The 23771-nt window shown below is 39.0% G+C and overlaps 1 protein-coding gene across 4 annotated transcripts in view; it reads left to right on the top strand.

The window, feature by feature from the left end:
* The window catches only part of SIK2 (salt inducible kinase 2), a 108891-nt gene that overhangs the window by 63950 nt on the left and 21170 nt on the right, over window positions 1–23771 (top strand). For all 4 annotated transcript variants that reach the window (XM_057748409.1, XM_057748407.1, XM_057748410.1 and 1 more), the window contains exons 4-6: window positions 7619–7780; window positions 22304–22428; window positions 22866–22989. In XM_057748409.1, the coding sequence (XP_057604392.1) occupies window positions 7619–7780; window positions 22304–22428; window positions 22866–22989 (411 nt within the window). The remainder of the gene's footprint in view (window positions 1–7618; window positions 7781–22303; window positions 22429–22865; window positions 22990–23771) is intronic.

Raw genomic sequence — 23771 nt, 5'->3', positions numbered from 1 at the left:
TAGAGGATGACTCAAATTTTTGAGGTTAAGTGACTGTAAGATGATAGTTATAGTGACTTAGAAGGTGGTCATGAAGTTTATAAAAAGAAAGATGAGCTCAGTCTTGATAACACTGCTGTAGCAGGAAGAAAATCTGTGTAGATACACAATAGAGTAGCTGTTGAAAGGTCAAATGTGCTTGGCAGATCTGGAGGTAATTTTTATAAAAATTCTAATCAGGGAACAAAATCCCCCAAAGGAATAATTTCCTAACTTTGATTAAACTTCAGATTTTATAGGCCCCCTTGAAATTGCACATAAAACTTTATGTGTGTTTATATATAAGTATAATTTTCATTAGATTTTCAATTGCACCTGTGACCAGAAAGTTCCAGGCCAGATGTTAAGACATATTTTGACTGGAGTGACTGAAGAGGTACCCCTGAGATGGGCAATAAACGGGAAGAGTATGAAAGAAAACTAAAATCATCCAGCTAAGAATAAAACAGATCAAAGATTACCCCCAAGAAGGTGAGAGTTAATTCTGTGAGGGAAGAAGTATAGAAAAAGAAAGGCAAAAGGTCAGAACTGTACTATGGTAGCTTTATGTGGTTTGAAGAGAAAGAGAAGCCAAAAAGTGAAAGAGATGGAGGAACACCAGACAAGCACAGAATCAGCAGGGAGAGTTGTTTATTTTGGAAAGGAATTACGTATAAAATACAATTGAAAGGTCATAAAAGATTAGAACTGAGAAAAGGTAATCAGCTTTAGCCTTGGGAAGTTGCCAGGGACTTTTAAAGCAATGTTGGTGGAGTGTGAAACCAACCACATCATAAGCGGCTGATGGGTGGATAGTAGTTAGGAAAGGAGGGTAGCCTGAGTCAACCCCTGATAACATAACAACAATAGCAGTAATCACAGACGAAATGACAGCAGCTAAGGTTTTGAACCCTTGTGTGTGTCAGGCACCACGAAGAGGTTTTTTTCTTTTTTAATTGCTTTTTTCATTTACTCTTTACATAACCTTGTGAGGTAGATTCTATTATTATTCCCATTTTTGGATTACCAAATGAAGGTTTGGGGAGGTTAAGTAATTTGCTTAAGGTCACATAATTAGCAAGTTTGTAAAGACAGAATTTGAACCCAGGCAGCCTGATTCCTGAGCCTTCATTCTTAGCACCGTGCTATTAAATATTAAAGGAATGTGGAAGATTTCTATATAATGCTACAAAGTGGGGGAAGAAAGGAGTAAATGTTTTTGCATGAGATATATATATATATGTATATGCACATATATACATATATATACACATATTTATATATATACATATTTTTGCATGAGATATATATACATATATGTGTATATATAGATATACATATATACACACATATTTTCACATATAAAATGAAACACAAAAAGGGTAAACTAAACACTGATAAAAAGTTACCTATAAGCAGAGGAAGGAAACAGGGATGGAAGCAAGTCTTCTCAGACTATATCTTATTACATAGTTTTAACTTCAGCATCATATTAAACATCAGGTAAGTATTTTACCTGTTTAAAAAATAAAGTTAAATCAAACAGGAGAAAGAAAAATAATCCCTAGTATTTGTAGACAGACACATGAATATGCTATCTTTATATCACATTGGCAACACACCACACAGAGCTAGCTTTTAAGTAACTTTAAAACATATTTAGATAAAACTTAGCATATTCCTAGGACAATACAATCTCAAGATAAAAAGAGCTGCAAAGAAATGTTAACTTTTCAACATCATCAGTAATTTTATTGTTCGTGGTAGTATTAGTATAGCTATTTTGAAACTATTTCGTGTGTCTTGTAGGATAAAACAAGCAACTTATGTTAAGGTTAAGAACCAGGATCTTTTACGTAAGAGAAAATAATACAAACATAAAAATCAAAGAAAAGTAATTCCTAGAATGTTAAATTTGAAAGGGAGTGAATTCATTTATTTTTTCTTACTTATTTCCTAGCTCTGTCCCTGGAGGCTTAGAAACAGTACCAACCCAGCCGTAGAAAGCGCCCTAAACACCCACATACCATTCCTCAGTAAAAACAATCAAGGCTTCTTGAAAAAATGACTAATTCCTGGTCAGGGGCAGGAAGTATTCAGGATAAGCATCAGACATGTTTATTATGCCAGAAAGCAACAAAGGCATTATTTCTGTGGTCACATTTAAAAACAAAAACAAAACAGCATAAATGGGTTCCCACTGGTCAAAGATGGGAAAATTTGAGCATCAAAATGAGTGATGACTGTAGTTGATTGAAACAGTTGAACATATAAAAATCCATGCAGTCATTGTGATACTTTCTCTAGAGAATCATACAAGAGAGAAAAAAAGCTAAAAAATAAACACAAATCTTACTAGTTATCATTGGCAGTAGCTAGTGTGTCATCCCCTTACTCTGAAAATTGTTACTTAATGAGGAAGAATTAAGCATTCATACTTCTTGACCTGTTTTAGTTGTATTTCAGGATAACTCAATAACTCTGACAACAGAAGATTCTCATCTAATCAATGTAGCAGGAATAAAAAAAATTAGAAAATCTCAATTCTGTAACCCCTAATGGAGTAATTACTCAGGTACCAATAAATATTAATATTAGTGCTGTGATCTCAGAGTGTGGCTGCTCTTCCAGTATCTTAGGCATCACCTGGACACTTCTTAAAAATTAATTTGGGGCCCTTTCTAACACTTACTGTATCGGCAACACTGGAGGTAGATCCCAGTAATTTGTTGTAACAAACCCATTAAGAGTTCTGATGTATACTGGAACTTGGGAGCCATATTAGGAGGAAGAGTGTTGAGAATCTTTATTTGAAGGATCTGGGAGAGGGGGAAAGGAAGGTGGGGTAGGGAGGCTGTTCCAGAATAAAAGGACTTCAAAGACAAAATAAGGAAATACAAAATATACTTCTTATTTGGATCCTGATTCAGATAAACCAACTGGGGAGATTTGAATTCAGACTGCATGTTATATGGTATTAAAAGAATTGTTCATTTTGCTAGGTATGATAATGGTACTGTGGTTGTGTAAGAAAGTGCCGTTTATTTTAGAGATACGTAAAAAGTATTTAAGGTGAAAAAATGATTTGCCTTAGATTACTACAGCAAAGAAAAAAAAAATGAAGGAAGGAAGGAAGGGAGGGAGGGAAGAAGAAAGGAAAGAAAGAAAAAGAAGATAAATGAAGCAAGTATGGCAAAATGTTGTTAACAAATCTGGAGGATTCATTATACTGTTTTCTCTACTTTCATGTATGTTTGAAACTTCTATAATAAAAAATTTTAAATGCAAAAATAGTTATTAGGATATATTTGTTCCTGTGCTAGCCTTTGTCACAGTTTATTGTAATTGCCTGTTTTCTTGTCTATACCAGTATTTCTCAAATTATCAGTATTGAAACACCAGTTTTTTTAATTGGCCAGTCTGTCAGAGACCATGATTTTTGTAAAAATACAGTAAAAATCAGTTACCAGAAGAGCAAAATTTGAGGGGGAGGACATACAGAATATAGCCTTAAAAAGTTTTGTTATTAAAACCAACAAACATAAAATTACATTTCACTTATCAATCAGAACATATGTAAACATAGGAAAGAAGAATTTTTTAAACCGTTTCCATTCATCAAAAATACACACATAGGCAATTGGAACAGAGAATTGCTATTACACTCATAAGTTTTTTCTGTAACCATAATTAAGTAGTTTTTTAATGTGAAGTGTGTGTTTTTTGCATGTTTAGACTTTGTGCGTTAATTTGGGCTTGTATTGATAACAGTGCCCCCATAGGGATGATAAACAAGGGTGAGTCAGAAATTATCTGCACTCCGGTTATATTAGAACTTCTATCGGCTGCACTGTCTTATCAGTGCTTTCCATTCAAGGCTAATGTCTCCCCCGTCACAGCTGTGCAGGTGTGGACATGTTAGGATAGTTCATTTGTAACTGTGGTGCGAGCAAAGATGGACCCCCCCACTTGTGATTTGCAAGAAGGAAGAACAGTGTGCAGTGATTCGTTTTTTGTGGTCTGAGGGCGTATCTGGTGCCGTTATTTATCGAACACTTTGTGCACAGTATGGAGAAAGTGTTTTGTCGCGAAGTAGTGTGTATGAATGGATAGAGAAGTTCAAGGAAGGTCGCACTAGTGTTAGCAGCCCTACTGAGGATGAAGACTCACTTCTGATGAGGAAGTGAAGACAGTGGTGCATTTGTGGCTCACAGCTCAGCCTAAAACATTTTTTAATGAGGGAATACAAAAGCTTGTTGACAGATGGACAACGTGTATTGAAAAGCAAGGAGATTATGTCGAAAAATGATGTATTTGTCTTTTCTAGAAGTTAAATTCTATAGCGAGAATGCGGATAATTTTTGACTCACTCTCATACTAAACCTAAACTGATGTAATTTGCAGCCACAGGTTTTTGCCTCAGTTACTTTCATTTATTGATTGATCAATTGATTGATTGATTGATAGGCTGCATCGGGCCTTAGTTGTGGCATGGGATCTCCATTGAGGCGGGATCTCTCGTTGTGGCACACAGGCTTCTCTCTAGTTGTGGCACATGGGCTCCAGAGCACAAAGGCTCTGTAGTTTGTGGCACACAGGCTCTTTAGTTGAGGCACACAAACTCAGTAGTTGTGGCAGGAGGGCTTAGTTGCCCTGAGGCATGTGGGATCTTAGTTCCCCGACTAGGGATCGAACCCAAGACCACTACAAGGCAGATTCTTTACTGCTGGACCACCAGGGAAGTCCTGCCTCAGTTATTTTTGATCTCTTAGAGGATAGTATAGTTTTGGGGGATGTCTACACTGCAGAAATCATAAAGAGTGGGGAAGATCATAGATATGCTGAAATACTTGCTGAGATTTTTGCTTAAGAAGTGAAAATACCACTGCTTTAAATAGTTGATCTCTTAGTCTCTGAAACATGGATGCTGTCATTTTTCTTACGGTGTGTTACAGGTTTATTGGCATCTGATGACTGTAGCTTCAGATGGTGATTTTAAGTTCAGATATACCACACCTTTGTTTTTCAGACAGTCCCCTTCCTGCCAAGGTTCAAAGCTTTTTAACCCCCTTGGTTGTAGTAGTTCGAGTTTGAACTGATCGCTCCAAAAAACAATCAATTACTGTAGATTCTATTGTGCTTCCCAGAATTCATTTTGTAGGCAATAGTTTAGGTTCTTTTTCCACATGTATTAACTTGTGCCTGTTCACATTGGATCTGTTAGGCTTCTTTCTCTGTGTCATTGAAATCTCAAACATCTTTCCCATTGACCTGCATTGACTTAGAATTTTCAACAGGAAGAAATTGTGTCTATTTGGAGAAGTCAGTCATTTGTCTGTGAAAAAAAAAAAATTGCTTCATTTAATGATACAGTTTAAGTAGCATTTGTCTTAGGAAAGATTTTACTAACTAGCCAAAAGATAATCCCTTACAGAAAACATATTGCATTCCCCTTGGGAATTTCTGTTTGCCCAAGGGTCCAACCCTTTGTTACAGATTTCCCAGCTGCAGTATAGAAATGAGGTTCTGGTTTACTCTTATGAATAGAAAGCATGTTGTTCACGTGCCAGTTTACGTAGACATAGTCACTCTGATAACAGTTTGGACATTTTGGCTGAAAAGTCTACACATTTGTTCTTAAGTGATCCTTTTCTCCCCTTTACAAGTATGAATGGCTACCAGGTATGCTCTGTAAAGGCAAAGGGGAGTTGTGACGAACTGATCATCTCAGTTTGTGATCCTAGCAGATATAGAAAAATATATAAAATTTTCACTTACATTTAAAGCCTAGAACATGCAGAGTATAGCACTCCTACTCCACACTTCTGTAATACTGTTTTTGGAACATTTCATGATACCATGCATATTAAGACACTAGTCAGCCAAGCATTTAGTGAGTACTTCACCTTGTGCTGTCTATGCATAGTGCGAAGCATTGTAGGGGTACAGAAGAGAATGATATGGCCCCTAGCCTCAGGAAGCTTAAATGAAGATATCTTTTATTTTCTAATACACAGAGTGTTAGAATTAGGGCTGTATGCGTCTGCATGTGCACGCAGGTGTGCACGTACATTGAGATATTTACGATATATACACAGATAATTAAAGTGTGAGACGTGTGTTAAGTGCTAAGGAGTTCAGAGGAGAGAGAGTATTACTACCTGAGTGGTGAGGGACTGTTTTAGGGCAAGGTGGCATTTGAGCAGGGTTTTGAAAGGATAGTTAGGATTTCAGCAGGAGTCTAATAAAGAAGCTTGATATGGTTTAAAAAAATTTTTTTTCAGGAGTTCTAGTTGCAGATCAGCAATTCATTTACCAGTTGTCTGAATTCAGCCAGATTACTTAGTGCCTCTGGTCTTCAGTTTCCTCATCTACAAAGATGAGAATCAGAGTAATAGTTATCATAGAGGGCTTTTAGGAAGATTAAGTGAGATACTGTGGTATGAACATGCTTTATAAACTGTAAAGTGCTGTACAGATGTTAGTAAATTTTATAATAAATACTGAGGATGGCATGAGCCAAAAGCATGGAATTTAAAAACCAGTAAAACCACAAAGCCAAGAGCAGAAAATATGTGAAAGTGACTGTAAATATTGATTCACTCATTACAGTTCCTAACTTCAGAAAATAACCTTAAATAGGTTTATGTTGACCCCCTTTCCCTCAAAAGATCATTTCAGAGGCTTTTTAGATCTTCAGGTGAAATTTGAATAAATTGTAATCTTTAGTTTTATTGAATTTATACAGAATTAATTCAGACAATTAATTTTCAAATAAACTGCTTTAATAGATATTATAACATTGCACAGAAATAGCTCATGTATCTTGTAAAGTATATTTGTTTAGAGAACATGGTTTTGAGAACAAGTGTGCATGTTTTGGGGTGGATCAGAATTGCTCCACTGAACAGGAAAACAGCGTATAAGTTATTTAAGCTAATTCCAGGGACCAGCATATCACCTATTACAGGTGGTTTGTACAATAACTTCATGAATGGTTTTTTAAAGGAAAAATATCCCTTGTCTGATGAGATGTCAGAGAATTTATTCATATTCTTTGTTTTAAATAAATTTTATTTTTAAAATGTAGTTAGGAAAAACAGTCAATAAATTTTTCAACAAAGAGCTCAGGAAGTGTTTAGACTTTAAAATGAATTTTTTTTAATTGAAGTATAGTTGATTTACAATATTATTAGTTTTGGGTATATAGCATATTGATTCAGTATTTTCACAGATATACATCATTTGAAGTTATTACAAAATATTGGCTATATTTCCCTGTGCTATACAATATATCCTTGTTGCTTTTTTATTTTATGCATGTAGTTTGTATCTCTTAACCTGGAAAAGCACTTTAAATTGTATTGTGAATATTATACGGTTGCTATTGCCTGGTCTTGGTCTCTCTCCACTTATCTAGACTCCAGTGAAATACGATTGGAATTACTTTTCTCAGGGCAAGGAACTTGGAAAACAGTGTTTTACTTGAACACTAGCTCTCATTGTTAAAAGAACCCTTTGATGGAAAAAATATCCCGAATACTAATAGTGGGGATTTTGGGTGTGTGCGAGTAATTCTCGATGCTCTCTTCTTTTACAGACTACCTTGCTAATCATGGCCGGTTAAATGAGTCTGAGGCCAGGCGCAAATTCTGGCAAATCCTGTCTGCTGTTGATTACTGTCACGGCCGGAAGATTGTGCACCGTGACCTCAAGGCTGAAAATCTCCTGCTGGATAACAACATGAATATCAAAATAGCAGGTAACTGGGACGCAGCTGGCTCTAATGTGATCAGATGTGAGCTGTGGCACTCAGGGTGAGAAACAGACCTGCAGGCAGAGATGCAGGAGACTCTACCCATGGCATCAGGCTCTCTCAGAGTGTATTCTATTCATTTCTTCAGTCCTGTGTGTAATAAACAGTAAGGGAAAGAAGTTCCTGATCAACACACACCGTGTCAGGACCACGACTGGGGTCTGAATTGTATCCTCAGTCTGATTTGGGTTCAGGCCCCTTTGTGGCGCTCCACTGAGTGTGTGGGTGATTGGAGGGGCTGATAGGGCTGGAGGATCAGCGTAGGTTGCTGGTGCTCTACCCTGCTCTCTTAATTATGACTGGTGGCTGCAAAGAGGTTGTAGACAGAAAAACAACAAAGGAGGTGATGGCAATAGAATGAGAAGTATTGAGGACACAAAAGCACCTTGCCTTCAGAAATAGAGACACAGATGTAGAGAACAAACATATGGACACCAACTGGGGAAAGCGGTGGGGGGGGTCAATTGGGAGATTGGGATTGCCATATATACATTACTAACAAGAAAAAAATATCAACTCGTACACTTCAAAAAAGAAAGAAAGAAAATTTTCTGTATCTTGAACTCAAACAGTGAAAAATAAATGATTTGTAGCAAAAAAAAAAAAAAAAGCACCTTGCCTTCTTCTGATACAATAGGGTTTTGTTGTATGGCGTGGAGACTAAGGGTTATGTTGCTGCTTTTCCTCCTACCCTTTTCACAGTTGGCAAAAAACTTTTCTAAATATTTTATATTCCAAGTTTCCTTATTCACATGGTCAAAACTCTCATTCAGTCAATAAATATTTATGTGTTGGGTACTGTGCTATGCTAGGTACTAAGGATACAAATCAAAAAGTCATTTCCTGTGATCTTAAAAGTCTAGTGGGGAAATAAATATAATGAAAATACAATATTATAGTTGCCCCAAAATATATGTACAGACTGCATTAGGAATGTAGATGTAGGAACATCAGTCTAGCTGAGAATTCAGGAAGCTGCACAAAGAAGGAACTATTTGTTTTGTTTTGTTTTTTTAAACAACTTCTACCCCCCCACCGCTGCATTGGGTCTTCATTGCTACAAGCGGGCTTTCTCTGGTTGGGGTGAGTGGGGGCTACTCTTCATTGCAGTGCACGGGCTTCTCAGTGCGGTAGCTTCTATTGTTTCGGAACACAGGCTCTAGGCTTGCAGGCTTCAGTAGTTGCAGCACTCGGGCTTCAGCAGTTGTGGCACACAGGCTTAGTTGCTCTGCAGCATGTGGGATCTTCCCAGACCAGGGATCAAACCCGTGTCCCCTGCATTGGCAGCCGGATTCTTAAGCACTGTGCCACCAGGGAAGTCCCAAGAAGGAACTATTTGAATTTAGGCTTGAGAGATGAGTTAGAAGCTTACCAGGGAGAAATAGGACAGGCAAACTTTGTAAATAATGCAGGTATAAGAGCGAGAGAGAGATTGAGATTGGAATGGTGGGAAACTATTGCTCAATATTAGTTAAATGTGAAGTCTGTAGGCATGGGGGATTGATACAGGAAGAGCAGGTAGACGAAGACCAGAATATGAAAGGTCTTGAAAGCCATGAAAAAGATTTTGGAGTTTATTCTGTAGGTAATAGGGAGGGTAGCCTATTGGAAATTTTAGGGTGAGGGTGGGGATGCATGGGACTGGGATTAGATGATTAGATTTGCATGTTAGAAAGATGTCTCTCTCTGGCCACAGAGTGAAGGTAGGTGGGAGATGTGGGTGAGAATGAAGACAGGAAGATGGATCAGGACCCTAATGCAGTAGTCCAGTTAAGGAAATGTGGGTGTGCACAAGAGTAGCAGCAGTAGAGGTTGTGGGTGTAGGGGGGAGAGAGAGGTTTATTTTGGTTAGGGTCTGGATGAGAATAAGGGGCACAAAGCAAAAGCTTAGCAAAGTTGCAAGCAGTGGTGTTTTGTCTTAGGATTATTAAAGAGGGACAGAGACATTCCAGAGAAGCTGACCAAGAAGTGCTTCACTAGCTAGGTTGGATACTCACTGGACTCACTAAGTTTAGGGGAAAAACAACTGCTTTAGTTGGCTGCATTTTGGTATAAAATATAAGTGAAAAGCCTCTCATTTGTGCATTTAACTGGTTTATTTCTGTGCCATTTATCATTAATTTTTGCCTTGGGCTTTTTAGGGAAGGCAAATAATTAATTTTTACTTACTTTAACTTCTACTTACTTTTACTTTAATTTTAATAATTAATTTTAAATGCCAATGTCACATTTGTTTCAGGGAAGTAATGGATTTTTCATTTTGTAGTCTGATTTTTTTTTCTCTAATGGAATTGCCTGAATAAGACAGTGTTTTTTAAGTTAATTTGCTACATTCCCATTATATATAAAGATTTGTATTGATTTGTCTTTTTTGTTTTAAAAATGCAGTGTTGGTGTTTCTGTAATTTATAATGTATGTTCATTTCTCCCACTTTTCCTTCTTCTTTTGGTCCTCCCATTGGTCTCATTCATTTCACTTGTTTTTGCAAACCTTCTATAGTGTACTTCACTGTAATTTTTTGTTTACTTCTCCTTGAAAGCATCAGCTGCCCTAAAATTGTCCTTCACAGAGAAGGCTCTTGTTTTTTTGAAGTTCTTTACTCTGTAGAAAGAAGGGGGAAACCCCTGCTTCACCTTTACATTCCTTTATCTCCAAAAAGGAAACATTCACAAGAACAATACCTTAAAGGAGTTCTGGGAGTCATTTCAGGCAGAAAACGAAAGGTCAGAGGTGGGAGTCATATGCTGTAGGAATTACAAAGTGCTCTGTCACTAACATCTCAAAAGAAAATGTCAAAATAAAGCACCAAAGGAACTTGCAAACAAAATATACAGAGTATTCCATTAACATTATAACCAAGTTTTGCCAGGCTATAATAATGTCTTCTATAATTCTGGCCTAAATAATATAGGTAGATAAACTCAGTATTTCTGTCATTATGTGAAATCTAGTTATTTGTTTTTGCTATTTTTATTTTTGACTGTATGAACTTCACGGCCTTCTCGTTTTTATCTAGAAGACGGGTAAAATGTCAGAGACCTAAAGTTGTTCTTTCTGGTTAAGCTAGTATGACAGAGAACATTTATTGAGCCTTCACTATTTGAAGGCACTTGTATTATTTAATCTTCACAGCAACCCTCAGAGCTGCATAGCTATTACCAGTTTTTAGATGAAGAAGCTGGAACAGGAAGAGATTAAACAACTTGCTAAGGTGACTCGGATAATAAGTAGCAGACCTGGAATTCAAGCCTAGGCTCTCTGACCACGTCTGTGCTTCTTCCACTGCACCATGTCGTCATTTCCAAGCACTGTTTGTCAGTTATTCCTCAGGGAGTACTCACTAACTGAACTTTGGGTTCTATCATTGTGTATTTATACATTTAGTGTCCTTGATTCCATATCTCACAAGTGGATACACACACACGCACGCACACACACACACGCACACAGAGTATAGCTAAGCATTCAGATTTCTTCTTGCCCACATTTTTTTCTCTGTCATCCTCATCACCGCTTACCCCAAATTTTAGCAAATATTTATTAAGCATCTACTGTGCTCCTAGGCTAAGTCCTGGAGATTCAGATATTTCAAGACAAAACAACAGCAATGAGAAAACGCTCAACTCCGCTCTTACCTCAAGTAGTTAATCCAGGAAAAGACCTTTAAGTAAATATCACATAAAAAGATAACTGTCATACAGGCCATGAGCCTGGGAGAAAGACGAACTCTGCCTGGAAGAATCAGGGAAATGATTAGCTAAGACTTGGTAAAGAAGGAGGTATTTGTGGTGGGGCTGGGGGAGAGAAGGAGAAAGGAGGAGAGTTTGTTGAGGGGGTGAGGCAGGGATGGCAGCTCCAGGCAGATGGATGAGCACATGCAAAGGCAGGCAGGCCAGAGAGCTCAATGTGCGTAGGGAAACCACAGACCAGAGCTAGTGGAGCATAGGTGCCAGTGAGGAAGGATAGGAAAAGGGCCTGGACAGGTAGGCAGAGCCAGATCCTGAAGGATTCCACGTGCCATCAGAAGTTTAGATGTGTTCCAGTGCTTTAAAAGAATTTCTCCAGTATATTTATTTTTATCCATAGATTTTTATAACTTTTTTTATGGCCCTGCTTCCCTTTAAAAACATCATCTTCTGATCCCTGAGGGTTCTTCTTGAATTTTAAAGAAATCTAACACGTGTAGGAAAGCTGGGGTCCCATGGAAAAACTACAAAACCCCAGAATAAGATACAAAATTATTCCCTCAAATTATACTTTCTCTGTTTATTTTGCTTATGAAGATCTCTTTAATTGCTAAATGGGCTAAATAAATGAACAGTTTTAACGATCTTGTATGTTGAAGCGAAGTGCAAACCAAAACTATATTTAAATTAAAATATTTGACTCTGTTTATAAGACAGAACATATAATAGAAGTATCAGATGTGGTTCATTTTAATAAATATAAAACCTTGGCTTTGAAATCAGCTTCTGGTTTATGCTTTTCCAATGGGTAAACACTTCAGACACTGGTGAGCCGTGGATTCACCCACCCCTGTGTGTGCGCATTGCCTGTCGTGAGACCTCCATCCTTTGCAAAATACAAGTGTTAGGACACTCAGTGTTAAGAGGCAGAATGCAAAGAAATGTTGGCTTTCATTAGTTTTAATAATTGCAGTACTGTTTCCTCCATGCTATTTTGGCTGTGACTATTAAGGCATTATCTTGAGAGTTAGTTAGTAATAGTAAACAGATGAAGGACATTTAGTTTTATTCTTCAGCTTTCCCAATATGAAATGTTTATAATGAATACTTAGGCAAGAATTAATATGTATGAATTACTCGGAGGAAGTTTTCAGAAAATATCACAATTCAAACAAGGGTTCCCATGAAGAATGTGGAGTTGCAGTGGCAGAGGAAGAATAAAGACGCAGGTGTAGAGAACAGACTTGAGGACGTGGGGGTGGGGGGGGGCAAAGGGGAAGCTGGGACAAAGTGAGGGAGTAGCATTCACGTGTATACACTACCAAATGTGAAATAGATAGCTAGTGGGAAGCTGCTGCATAACCCAGGGAGATCAACTCCAGGATGGGTGATGGCTTAGAGGGCTGGGATAGGGAAGGTGGGAGGGAGTCGAGGGAGGGAGGGGATATGGGGATATATGCATAAATACAGCTGATGTGCTTTGTTGTACAGCAGAAACTGGCACAACAGTGTAAAGTTATTATACTCCAATAAAGATCGAAAGAAAAAAAAAAGAATGTGGAGTTTGATATCAGACGGTACTGGTACAAATTCTGGCTGTACCATTAGTAGCTATGTGACCTTGGACTGATTATTTAACCTCACTGAGCCTAGATTTCCAAATCTATTAAGCAGAGATTAATCTATTTCTCAGGTGGGACTGGGGGAGAGAAGGAGAAAGAAGGAGAGTTTGTTGAGGGGGTGAGGTAGAGATGGCAGCTCCAGGCAGGTGGATGAGCACATGCAAAGGCAAGCAGGCCAGAGAGCTCAACGTGTGTAGGGAAACCACAGACCAGAGCTAGTGGAGCATAAGCACCCCCTCACCTTGTCTTTTTTTTTTCCTAGTTACCAAGGTTTAAAGCCTTATTAATACAAATCTCAAAGGTACAAGGGAAGTTCATCATTTATATTCGAAATTGTCTCTGCTTGATGCAAATTAATTTTTTTTCCTGCAAGGGACCTTCAGTGTAATTAGTAATGTGTAATAAGCCTGATCAATGGGACCTGTGCATCACAAGTCACTTGTCTTTAGCCCAAGAGGAATGCTTCCTTTCTGAGTTGACCTGTGATCTCCGAGTAGCCCATCATCTCTCACGATTGCCTCTAGCAACCTTCCTGCTTAGTAGAAGACCTTGAGACAGGGTTTCTGTATATAAAATTCTGGGTTTGTGCCCTGGAACTGAAAAAAGATGGGAGAGGCTGAAGCAGGTTTTGTTAGTAAAATATTTATTAAAAGTCTTGCATCCTCCTGCCACTAGTATTATGTAAAATGTGCAAAGAGCTTTGCATCAGCAAACACGAGACCTTGTCTTTATCCTTCAAGCCTGATTAGCACTAGCCTCACAGTGAGCCTGGAATATGGAAGACAGCTCAAGCGGTTTTGTTTCCTTTTGTTTTTCCCCTCTTCATCTCCCTCCTCCTCCCCACTCTGTTTTGGGCTGAGGAAGAGCATTTATTTGCTTCTGAATCCACCAGACTCTCTCATTGAATAAGTAGATGCCTCACAGTGGTCAGCGGGATCACATTTCATCTCAGTTGTGTCCTCTTGTCAGGTAGGGAGGGAGTGACTGATGTTTGGAAGAGAACTATGCAGCTGGCTTGCTCTTGCTGGGGGGCAACAGAGTGTGCATTGACGTCAGCGCTGGCTGACCCGTATTCAGTTTGTGCAACGGGTCAGCTCCGTCGTCTCCACACTCTACCACCTTTCATTTGTCAGCTTGCATTTCCTCATAATTGTCTTCTTCGCTTCTATTATAATAACTACAAAAGATGTGTAACTCCTCAGCAAGACTGGATGTCTGAATTCTACTGGTAATTTTAGAAACAAGGATAAATTTAACCCTAAAGCCATCTGCTTCTCTGTAGGAGGATTTTTTAAATGATAAATTAGGCATTATAACACTGCTGGAGATTAAAAATTGCCTTGGTTGTGTTGATTCCTAGAAATCGTTTACTTTTTCTTAGCTTGAAGGCTGGTTTTCAATGTTTTGTTTGCTTGTTTTCCTTTTTAAAAAATGACAAATAGTTTACCTAACGACTCCTATTTAGTCTGTCATTTAAATATTAAATCCTGAAAGTATTTAGTAATTATAATTATTTTGCAACAATAAACAGTGACAAACTGTTTAACATCTATATCTTTTTCACAACATCTGTTGTATTCTTTATTTCCCGGCTACTGGAAGAATGGTCTGGGGACCAGCACGAGCATCACTTTGGAGCCTGTTAGAAATGTAGACTCTTAAGCCCAGCCCTAGGCCTGCTGAATCAGAGTCTGCATTTTAGCGGGTTCCCTAGGTGATTTGTATGCGTGCTAATGTTTGATCTATTTCACTCTGACAGTATTCGCTAATGTGCTTTGTTCCCATCAGACAGTAATCATCAGGATCAGTTTATTTACTCTGTGTAAGGCCCTGTTATTCCTAAAACATTAGCCCTTTGCTAATGATGTTTGGGCGCTGATAACCTACGTAATTTAGTGATGACAGTAATAATAATTGGGTTTTGTTATCAGGAAGATTCAGGTCAGTCAGTCACAGACAGCAGTTCTAATACTGTTTTCAAATATATCCATGGTCTGTTACTGGTTAGTTAGATAAGAGGTAATTAGAGAACTCAGCTTTTAAGGCCACGGTGATTTCCATGAGAGTCAGTCAACAGTAATTAATCTGTTCTGTGGTTAGAGACTCTACCCCAAACATTCTCTTCTATCGACATTTTAGGCCACACAGAAACCAGATGAGAAAATATGAATAGATTAGGAAATCTCAAAACTAATGTTAAAGTAAAACCTCAGAGCACATGCCTTAGCGTTGTAGGGATCTCACATGAAAAGGACAAGATGTGTCTATTTTAACATGTCCTGCATTCTTAAAGTCAAAATAGATTTCTAAAGTGATTGTAGATATATATTTGACATTTACTTTGTAAGCATCCTAATTAGTCCCATTCACTTATTAAGGATGCTTTTAACATAGCATTCAATATTGCAGAGGCAAGAAAGCCCCCACTTATCAAGCTCTGCTAGCAGAGCAATAAATTAGAAAATCTCTCATCTCTATACAATGTGAAGGATTTTTCCTGGGTTTACAACAGCCTTACCTCCAGTTTTAAATTGGATTAAACTTCTCTGACTAGTGATGTTCTTAGAACATCTGTGATATAGGAAGGAAGGAAGGCAGGCAGGCAAAGCCATTTGGAACTATAGATATTTAGGCAATTTAATTAACCACTTTGAGCTTTAATTTCCCCCTTTGTAAGGTAAAGACATTCATACCTCATAGGTCTGTCATCATGATTAAATATATGCAAAAACACCGTGTGTAATGCCTAGTCCAAAGGCAAGACATAAATGGTTTTTGGATTTGACTATAACTCATACACTGTGTTGAAGGACTAGTTGTCATTTTGTTTCAAAAACTTCTTATGATTTCATATCTTAAAATTGTGAAGCTGAGAGTTTCTTTGAGAAAGATTTGTCTTTTCCCTGCTCTGCTCAAGAAATGTTGAAAATCTTGATCGATCTGACGTATTCAAGGTCTGTTATGAGTGAGAGTTCAAGCAATTACTCCCACTCAAATGACAAGTTGCCGCAGAGGGAAAAACTTCTTTACACTTTCAAAATTTTTTCAGAGTTGTTTAGTCAATCACGTATGAATAAAAATAGTATCAAAACAATGCTAGTCTGAACCCTGAATTGGAGTGAGAAGTATCAGTATGAATTCATGTGTTATTGTTTTTTCTTACTATGTATACATATAGAAAGGCACAAAAACAAATATAGGGGTGTGTGTGTGTGTACATTGATAAGCATTCATACACGTATTTCCACTGTTTGATGACGGCTGCTAGACTCAGTGACAGCCCAGTTACAGTGAGTACATCTAGGTCTTAGTCTTGGTTTCCATTCCTCTGCAAAAGGAATACCATTCCTCTTAAAGGAATCAGGGCTCCTTGGAAAAGTGTTGATTCCTGGGATGGAACAGGAAAGTATAAGATGATCCTGGAACATCTTCTGGTACCAAAAGATAAGGAAATACTTAAAATAAAATGAAATTTTAATAGATGGGGTCATGTTGACAGGATACAGGAGCCAACCTGAATTAGCTCCTAGTGGCCAAAGCTGGAAATATTTAAGCATCAAAATAAATAACAAAAGTATTGAATTATAACCCAAAGAATAAAATAAATACTTATGATGAATGTAATATAACAGTATTGTTAAAAAAATGATTTAATGAATAAATAAGAGGGGAAGAAGGGACAAATCTCGAAGAGTTGTAATTAATAACTGAGAAGGAATGAGGGAAGTGAAAGCTCACCATTAGAACACCACAAGTCATCGCTGCTGAAATCAAGATCTACCAGTGAATGCAAAAAAGGGTGAAAGTTTAAGGAGAAACACGGTGCATATAGTCTCAATGTATCTTCTCTGAAGTATTTATAATTTCAACAGGAAAAATACTAACTTTACAATGGGGTAACCCAGAAGACACCACCTTAATCCAGAGATCAAGGTTAACTCTACCAGGGGACTTGCCTGGTGGTCCAGTGGGTAAGACTCCATGCTCCCAATGCAGGGGGCCTGGGTTCAATCTCTGGTCAGGGAACTAGATCTGACATGCCACAACTGTGAGCCCCCATGCCACAGCTAAAGATCCCACATGCCACAACAAAGGGTCCTGAATTCTGCAACGAAAACCCGACGCAGCCAAAATATATAAATATTTTTTTAAAAAAGGTTAACTCCACCAATAATTAAGACATAATACCTACACCCCCTGATATGATGCCCTGAGAAGAGCACTTCACCTCTGTGATTGTTCTTCCCCAAAAGTAATTAATCATGAGAAAACATCTGGCAAACCCAAACTGAGAGAGAGTCTGCAAAATACCTGATCAACACTGGGTCATGGTCAAGAAAGACAAGGAAAGGCTGAGGAACTGTTACAAATTAGAGAAGACTAAGGAATCATGAAAACTAGGTGCATTGTGGAATCCTGAACTGAGAACGGACTTTAGTGAAAACACTGGTGAAATCTTAATGAAGTCCATGGTTTAATTAATAGCATTGAATCAATGTTACTTTCTTAGTTTTGATAATTTTACCAATAAAGTTGTGTAAAATGTTAACATTAAGGGAGGAAGTTGGATGAAGGGCATAGGAAATTCTCCTCACTTTATTGTTGCAACTCTTCTATAAATGTAAAATGATTTCACAGTTAAAAGTTAAATAAGGGGCTTCCCTGGTAGCACAGTGGTTAAGAATCCACCTGTCAATGCAGGGATACGGGTTCAATCCCTGGTCCGGGAAGATCCCACATGCCGCAGAGCAACTAAGCCCGTGCGCCACAGCTACTGAGCCTGTGCTCTAGAGCCTGCGAGCCACAACTGTTGAGCCCACGTGCCACAACTACTGAAGCCCGTGTGCCTAAAGGCTGTGCTCTGCAACAAGAGAAGCTACTGCAAGGAGAAGCCCATGCACCACAATGAAGAGTAGCCCCCCGCTCACCGCAGCTAGAGAAAGCCCATGCGCAGCAACAAAAACCCAATGCAGCCAATAAATAAATAAATTCTTAAATAATTTTTTTTAAAAAGTTAAATAATATCAAAGTGAATCCAACATAACATGGTTCACGTTCTATGACAGAGAAACAGAAAGCAAAAAAAGTGTCTGAGGGACATACCCACCATCATTTGAGGTATTAACTTGCAGATCAGAGCATTAGAGAAGGCATTAAACTAGACATTAAACTAGAAGGATGTTTCCTTTCCAGCAAGGCCAAGTTGAGTCTGGGTCTAGCATAGAGAGGAATACCCATGTGACTGTTTTCATAATACTTTTCGACAGTCAGGTGATAATGTGAGGTCTTCAATTATTCTCTGTTGTTGTGAGACTATCTTCTGTGTTTGCATGATGGTTGACTCACGTATGCACTCAAATGTTTAATGAAGGAAGGAAGGAATTTGGTTGGTGTGATGGAACATTAACCCATTCCATATGCCTATATAGTGATGAGAAGGACATCCTGCAAAGCTCTGCCATTTTTGTATGTCATCCCTCTTGCTTGCCCCTCATTTCACTGTATATTCGTTTGTTTGTTTGTTTATTGGCTGCATTGGGTCTTCAGTGCTGTGTGCGGGCTTTCTGTAGTTGTGGCGAGCGGGGGCTACTCTTCGTTGCGGTGCACAGTCTTCTCATCGTGGCAGCTTCTCTTGTTGTGGAGCACGGGCTCTAGGCGCGCAGGCTTCAGTAGTTGCGGCACATGGGCTCATTAGTTGTGGCTCGCGGGCTCTAGAGCACAAGCTCAGTAGTTGTGGTGCGCGGGCTTAGTTGCTCTGCAGCATGTGGGATCTTCCCAGCCCAGGGCTCGAACCTGTGTCCCCTGCATTGGCAGGCGGATTCTTAACCACTGCACCACCAGGGAAGCACTTCACTACGTGTTTTTAGGTAGAAAACTCCAAACTGTGAATGAAGAAGATTGTCAAAATCCTCTGAAGAAATAAAAAAGCTTTTATTTTTAAGTGTGTTCCCATTGCCACTTCTTAAACCTGACAATTATTAACTTGCTCAAAAATAGCTACATATCACTATGCCAGAGAAAGACATAAAGGTGGTTAACAGTGAGAACACTGTAGTCAGACTTGGTTTCTCTTCCAAGTCTGCAACTTAGTATAACCTCTAGCAAGGTACTTAACTTTTTACCCTCACTCCCTCCAAAAATAAGGATACCTCATTGGTTATTAAGAAGAAATCATCTTAGGAGAGCTTAGATCAACTTCTGGCACTTTTAAAAGAGACAATGAAAACATATTCATTCAGCAAATCTTTACTGAACAGCTGCTGTCTGCTGACAGCATACTGAGTTCTAGGAGTACAGACATATATCATTTCCCCCTTCTCTACTCTTAAGGAGCTTAGTCTGATAGGGAAGACAAATAAGTAAAACAAGAAGAAGAACTGCTATTCTTCTCTTCTGTTGAGTAGCTTACTCAGTGGCTTCTGTTTATTGAGCACCTGCTGTGTTTCAATAGCATGCCTAAAGCATTATGTTATCTACTTATAATATAAGTGTATTTATCTACATATACTCACTTATTGTATATGTTACTCATAATAACTTTGAAATGTAGACATTGTCCCCATTCTGCAAATTAGAAAACCGAGGCTCTGAGAAATTAAGTAATTTGCCCAAGATCACACAGCTAAGTGGAAAACCCAAGATTTGCCTGATTCCAAAGCCATCAGATGATTACAGATAAAATAGTTAAGTGCTTTGACAGGATTCTAGAAGGCATCTACATGAATGCTATTGTAATAATTGTAATGAACCTGACTGTCTTTCGTTGCTTCTTTTAATGTTCCTACAGACTCAGGTTCCTATTTTCTTGTTACCCACAGGAAATTGAAGTAACATCTGTTTAGTACCCCTCTTCTTCTAAGTTAACAGGATGCTTTCTTTGTCCCTGATGTGTACAGCCGAGGTTGAGACTAGGCTACCACAGGCACCATGATGCTTTCCTACTTTTTGCTCTCTTCCTGCCTATGAAGTGTCCAGTGAGACAGAGTCCAGGCCACCTTCCTGACAGGCCTCTGTCCCCGTCACTCTTTGAGTTTGTTCCACAAGAGTCAGGGGAGGTTCAGAATGAAGGAGTTCTAGAATGGCTCTTTGAGACATTAAAACACTACAGTGGTATTTGGAGAGTATCCTCAACTCACATGTGCTAAAACTCGTTCTGTGATTATGGTTTAAAGTACAGCAATTATTGGACCTATTTCAGGATCTCCAGACACACATCCCAGAGCTTCTTGTGCTTTTCCGTGTGAGTGAAATTAACGTTTTCCCCTTTAAATGTTATTTGAACATCTAGTCCTTGGCTTATTTGAGCGTATAGTTTTTCCAGAAAATTAGAATCACCTATCAATATGGACACATGGGTTGTGGTGTGATGTGAGTGGTTACTCATAGAGATGGAACTGAGAAAGTCAGACCTCTCTGACAGTCATTTTGCAAAGTGAGTGTAGGACTGAACCGCAGTCAAGTAGTGGAGGGAGGTGTTCTCAGTGCCTCGTATTCCTGGATGCCAAGGACGGACCACAGTGATTCCCACCAGGTTTAGATGTGCATTCGTTATCTTTTCTCTTCTGAACCCTTAAAATTCTCCAAACTTACTTTACTCTTCCTGTATATTTTCTCAGGACCCTTTTCTCTGAAAGGCAGTAATTGGTAATAATGGCTTCACAGAAGGGCAAGGAAGACGACACTTCACATCTACTGGTGCTGCAGGCATTTTACATTCTTAATCTCATTTAATCCTCACAGCATCCTATCTGGGTAGGTGGTGTGTCCCCACATTTATAGATACAGAAAGTAAGGTTCAGAAAAATTAAAGAATTCACGTAGGGGCCTTAAGGCTAGAAAGTGGCAAAACTGGATTATCAGCTGTAGGTCTCCCTAACTTCATAGATTGTACTCTGCCTGAAGCTAGGGTTTGGGGGTCATGACTGGTTACTGTTACTGCTGCTTATGTCAGCAAGCTAAGGTACAGAGTGCACCAAAGTCTCAAGGTGTGAGTGGAATGTGAGTTTCTGTTAACTCATTGGATCCCCACAACAGCCTGCTGACCACAGATGTTTCAGTGTTACAGCCAGGGAGACTGAGGCTCACAAAGACTGAACCCATGTCACACGGCCAGTCAGTCTGGTGCTGGAGACTTGTTCCAGTCCCCTTGGGGCCCTTCTGAAAGCTCACTTTCCATGCAGTGCGTACACCAGCCAGAGTAGAGCCAGTTCCTGTCACTTAGGTGTGTCCTTCAGTCAGGAGTCTGTTGCAGCATAAGACAGTATGGCCCTAACTTACAAAACAATGGGAGTTTGTTCCTTCATTGAGAACGTGAGACTATGAGAAGGCTTAGCAAAAGGGCACAAGCTTGCACTTACACCAAAGCTCGCTGCATTTGTCTTCCACTGTGACTTTCATGCATACTGAGGGCATCTGAGCACAGTGTTTCCAGAGTGCACGCTGTTTATTAAAGCTGCAGATGCAGTGTGACTGATATCATAAGGGGAAGGCCATTAGCTACTGTGAAGTGTAATCCCACCGCATTCCATAAATGAGTAGATGAGTGATCCTGGTGGTAGGTGGGTGGCCTGTGGCCAGGCCGCGTAGCCATCGCGCGTTAATGAGCTATTCAGGTGAGCATCTGCCTGGCTCAGGATGTGCGGGCCACTCTGAGAGCTGTTACTTAGGAAGCACTGTCCTTGCTGCCTTGGGGTAATGGCTGTGAGAGCAGCCAGTCCCTTGACTGTGTTTAGGTAAATATCTTAGAGTTTTACGCATTTGTTTCTTTTTTTATGTAAACCATAAAAGCTCAAGAGCTCTTAATCATGGAGTAATTGAAATTTTAAGATTATCAAATTCAAGTTGGTTGTCCATACCTGTGGATTTTTCTTTCAGCCTTAAAAATACATGCGTTAAAGTCTTTTTCCAGCCTCTCACCCATTCTCTTTGAGAAGAAAACTTAATTCATTAACATATTCATTCAACAAATATTTATTGAATACTTAATATTTGTTATTCATTGTGCTACGTGCTAAGGAGCCATCGCAAGATACAAGGCATCCCATTCTCACAGAGGGAGTAGCAGCAACACTGTTAATATAGCGTATTATAACATTACTATGAGAAATTCAGTGTAGTTTGTGAGCATAGATGAAAGTAACATTTATTTCCATCCCAATAGATTTCGGTTTTGGAAATTTCTTTAAAAGTGGTGAACTGCTGGCAACGTGGTGTGGCAGCCCCCCTTATGCAGCCCCAGAAGTCTTCGAAGGGCAGCAGTATGAAGGACCACAGCTGGATATTTGGGTATTTCTTTGCTTTGCTGTGTTAAATGCATCTGTAATGATAATACCTGGTTCTCTGGCCCACCTTTGAAGCTCTTGGTACCTAACACATAGGCAATAGTTCATACTTTCCCTGTCCACTGGACTGTAATTAGTCAGAGCATCTTGAATTAGAATCTAGGAAAGAATGTCTAGGGAAAGATGTTATCATCCTAATATCAGCAGTGATTTAAAGTTTAGTAATCAAAATGATTAAATTTAGTTCTTTTGGTATTTATTATAGTCTGCTTTATTGCAGTAGTCAGCATTTTACATTTTTTTTCTTTATTCTGAGAAAATAGTAAATTCAACAGGACTTTTTTCAGTCCATATGATTTTAAGAGCCTTGAGGATATTTAGGAAAACACAGAGTGTTTGAAGTTCTCAGTGGAAAAGTGACTGCGTTGTTTCCTTCCCTAGAGCATGGGAGTTGTTCTTTATGTCCTCGTCTGTGGAGCGCTACCTTTTGATGGACCCACTCTTCCAATTTTGAGGCAGAGAGTTTTAGAAGGAAGATTCCGGATCCCATATTTCATGTCAGAAGGTAACAACCTGTTTATCTTAAAATTATGCTTTACAGAATTTGTTCTCCAAATGAGTGCCTAAACAAAGGCTTCTCTTTTTCTAAGAGTTTGGGTGCCAAAGAAAGTGACCGAGTTACTTTAAAAGCCATAGAGATAAGCAACCCCCTCCACATAGGTGAGAGAAATTCCAGCCTTCCTCCTTGTAACTGGAAACAGAAAGTTTCCCAGATTAAGAACAGCAAGTCTTCCCATTTACCCTCATCTATAAATGTCCCGGGTTTATTTTAGACTTAGAGAAGCACTTTGTAGATACAGATTCACAGTCATTTCACTCTAAGTATGAAATGGATTTTCCCATATCTTTTGGTGAGAAGTTACAAAATTAAGTTTTTAAATTAAATTTAAAACCAGCTAGCAAAACTGCTGACTGAAGATGGAGTGCCATAATCCCTTCCAATCTTGCACTGGGCTGCTGCGTGGGCAGCAGTTAGGTTTACCCCAGTTAACTCAGATTTTGGTTATCATCCTTAACTTACCTGTTCCTAGTAACAGAAGTAATGTTCTAGTGGTTAAGAGGTTAGATTTTGGAGGCAGACCACCTGGTTTTCATCCTGAGTCCACCACGTACTGGTGGTCTGGCCTTGGCGAGCCGTATCTCTGTGCTCCAGTTTCCTCTGTCTGAAATGGAAATAACAGTAGTTTCTAACGGGGTGTTGTCGGGATTAATGACTCTGTGGAAAGCTCTTAGCATGGTGGCTGGAACAGAGCAAGTGATACAAGGCTAGCTGGTGTGGGGTAGTAA

This window comes from Hippopotamus amphibius, chromosome 9 (assembly GCF_030028045.1).
Source record: "Hippopotamus amphibius kiboko isolate mHipAmp2 chromosome 9, mHipAmp2.hap2, whole genome shotgun sequence".
Classification (NCBI taxonomy): domain Eukaryota; kingdom Metazoa; phylum Chordata; class Mammalia; order Artiodactyla; family Hippopotamidae; genus Hippopotamus; species Hippopotamus amphibius.
The sequence above is the reverse complement of the archived record's forward strand: the minus strand, read 5'-3'. Positions and strand labels throughout refer to the sequence as shown.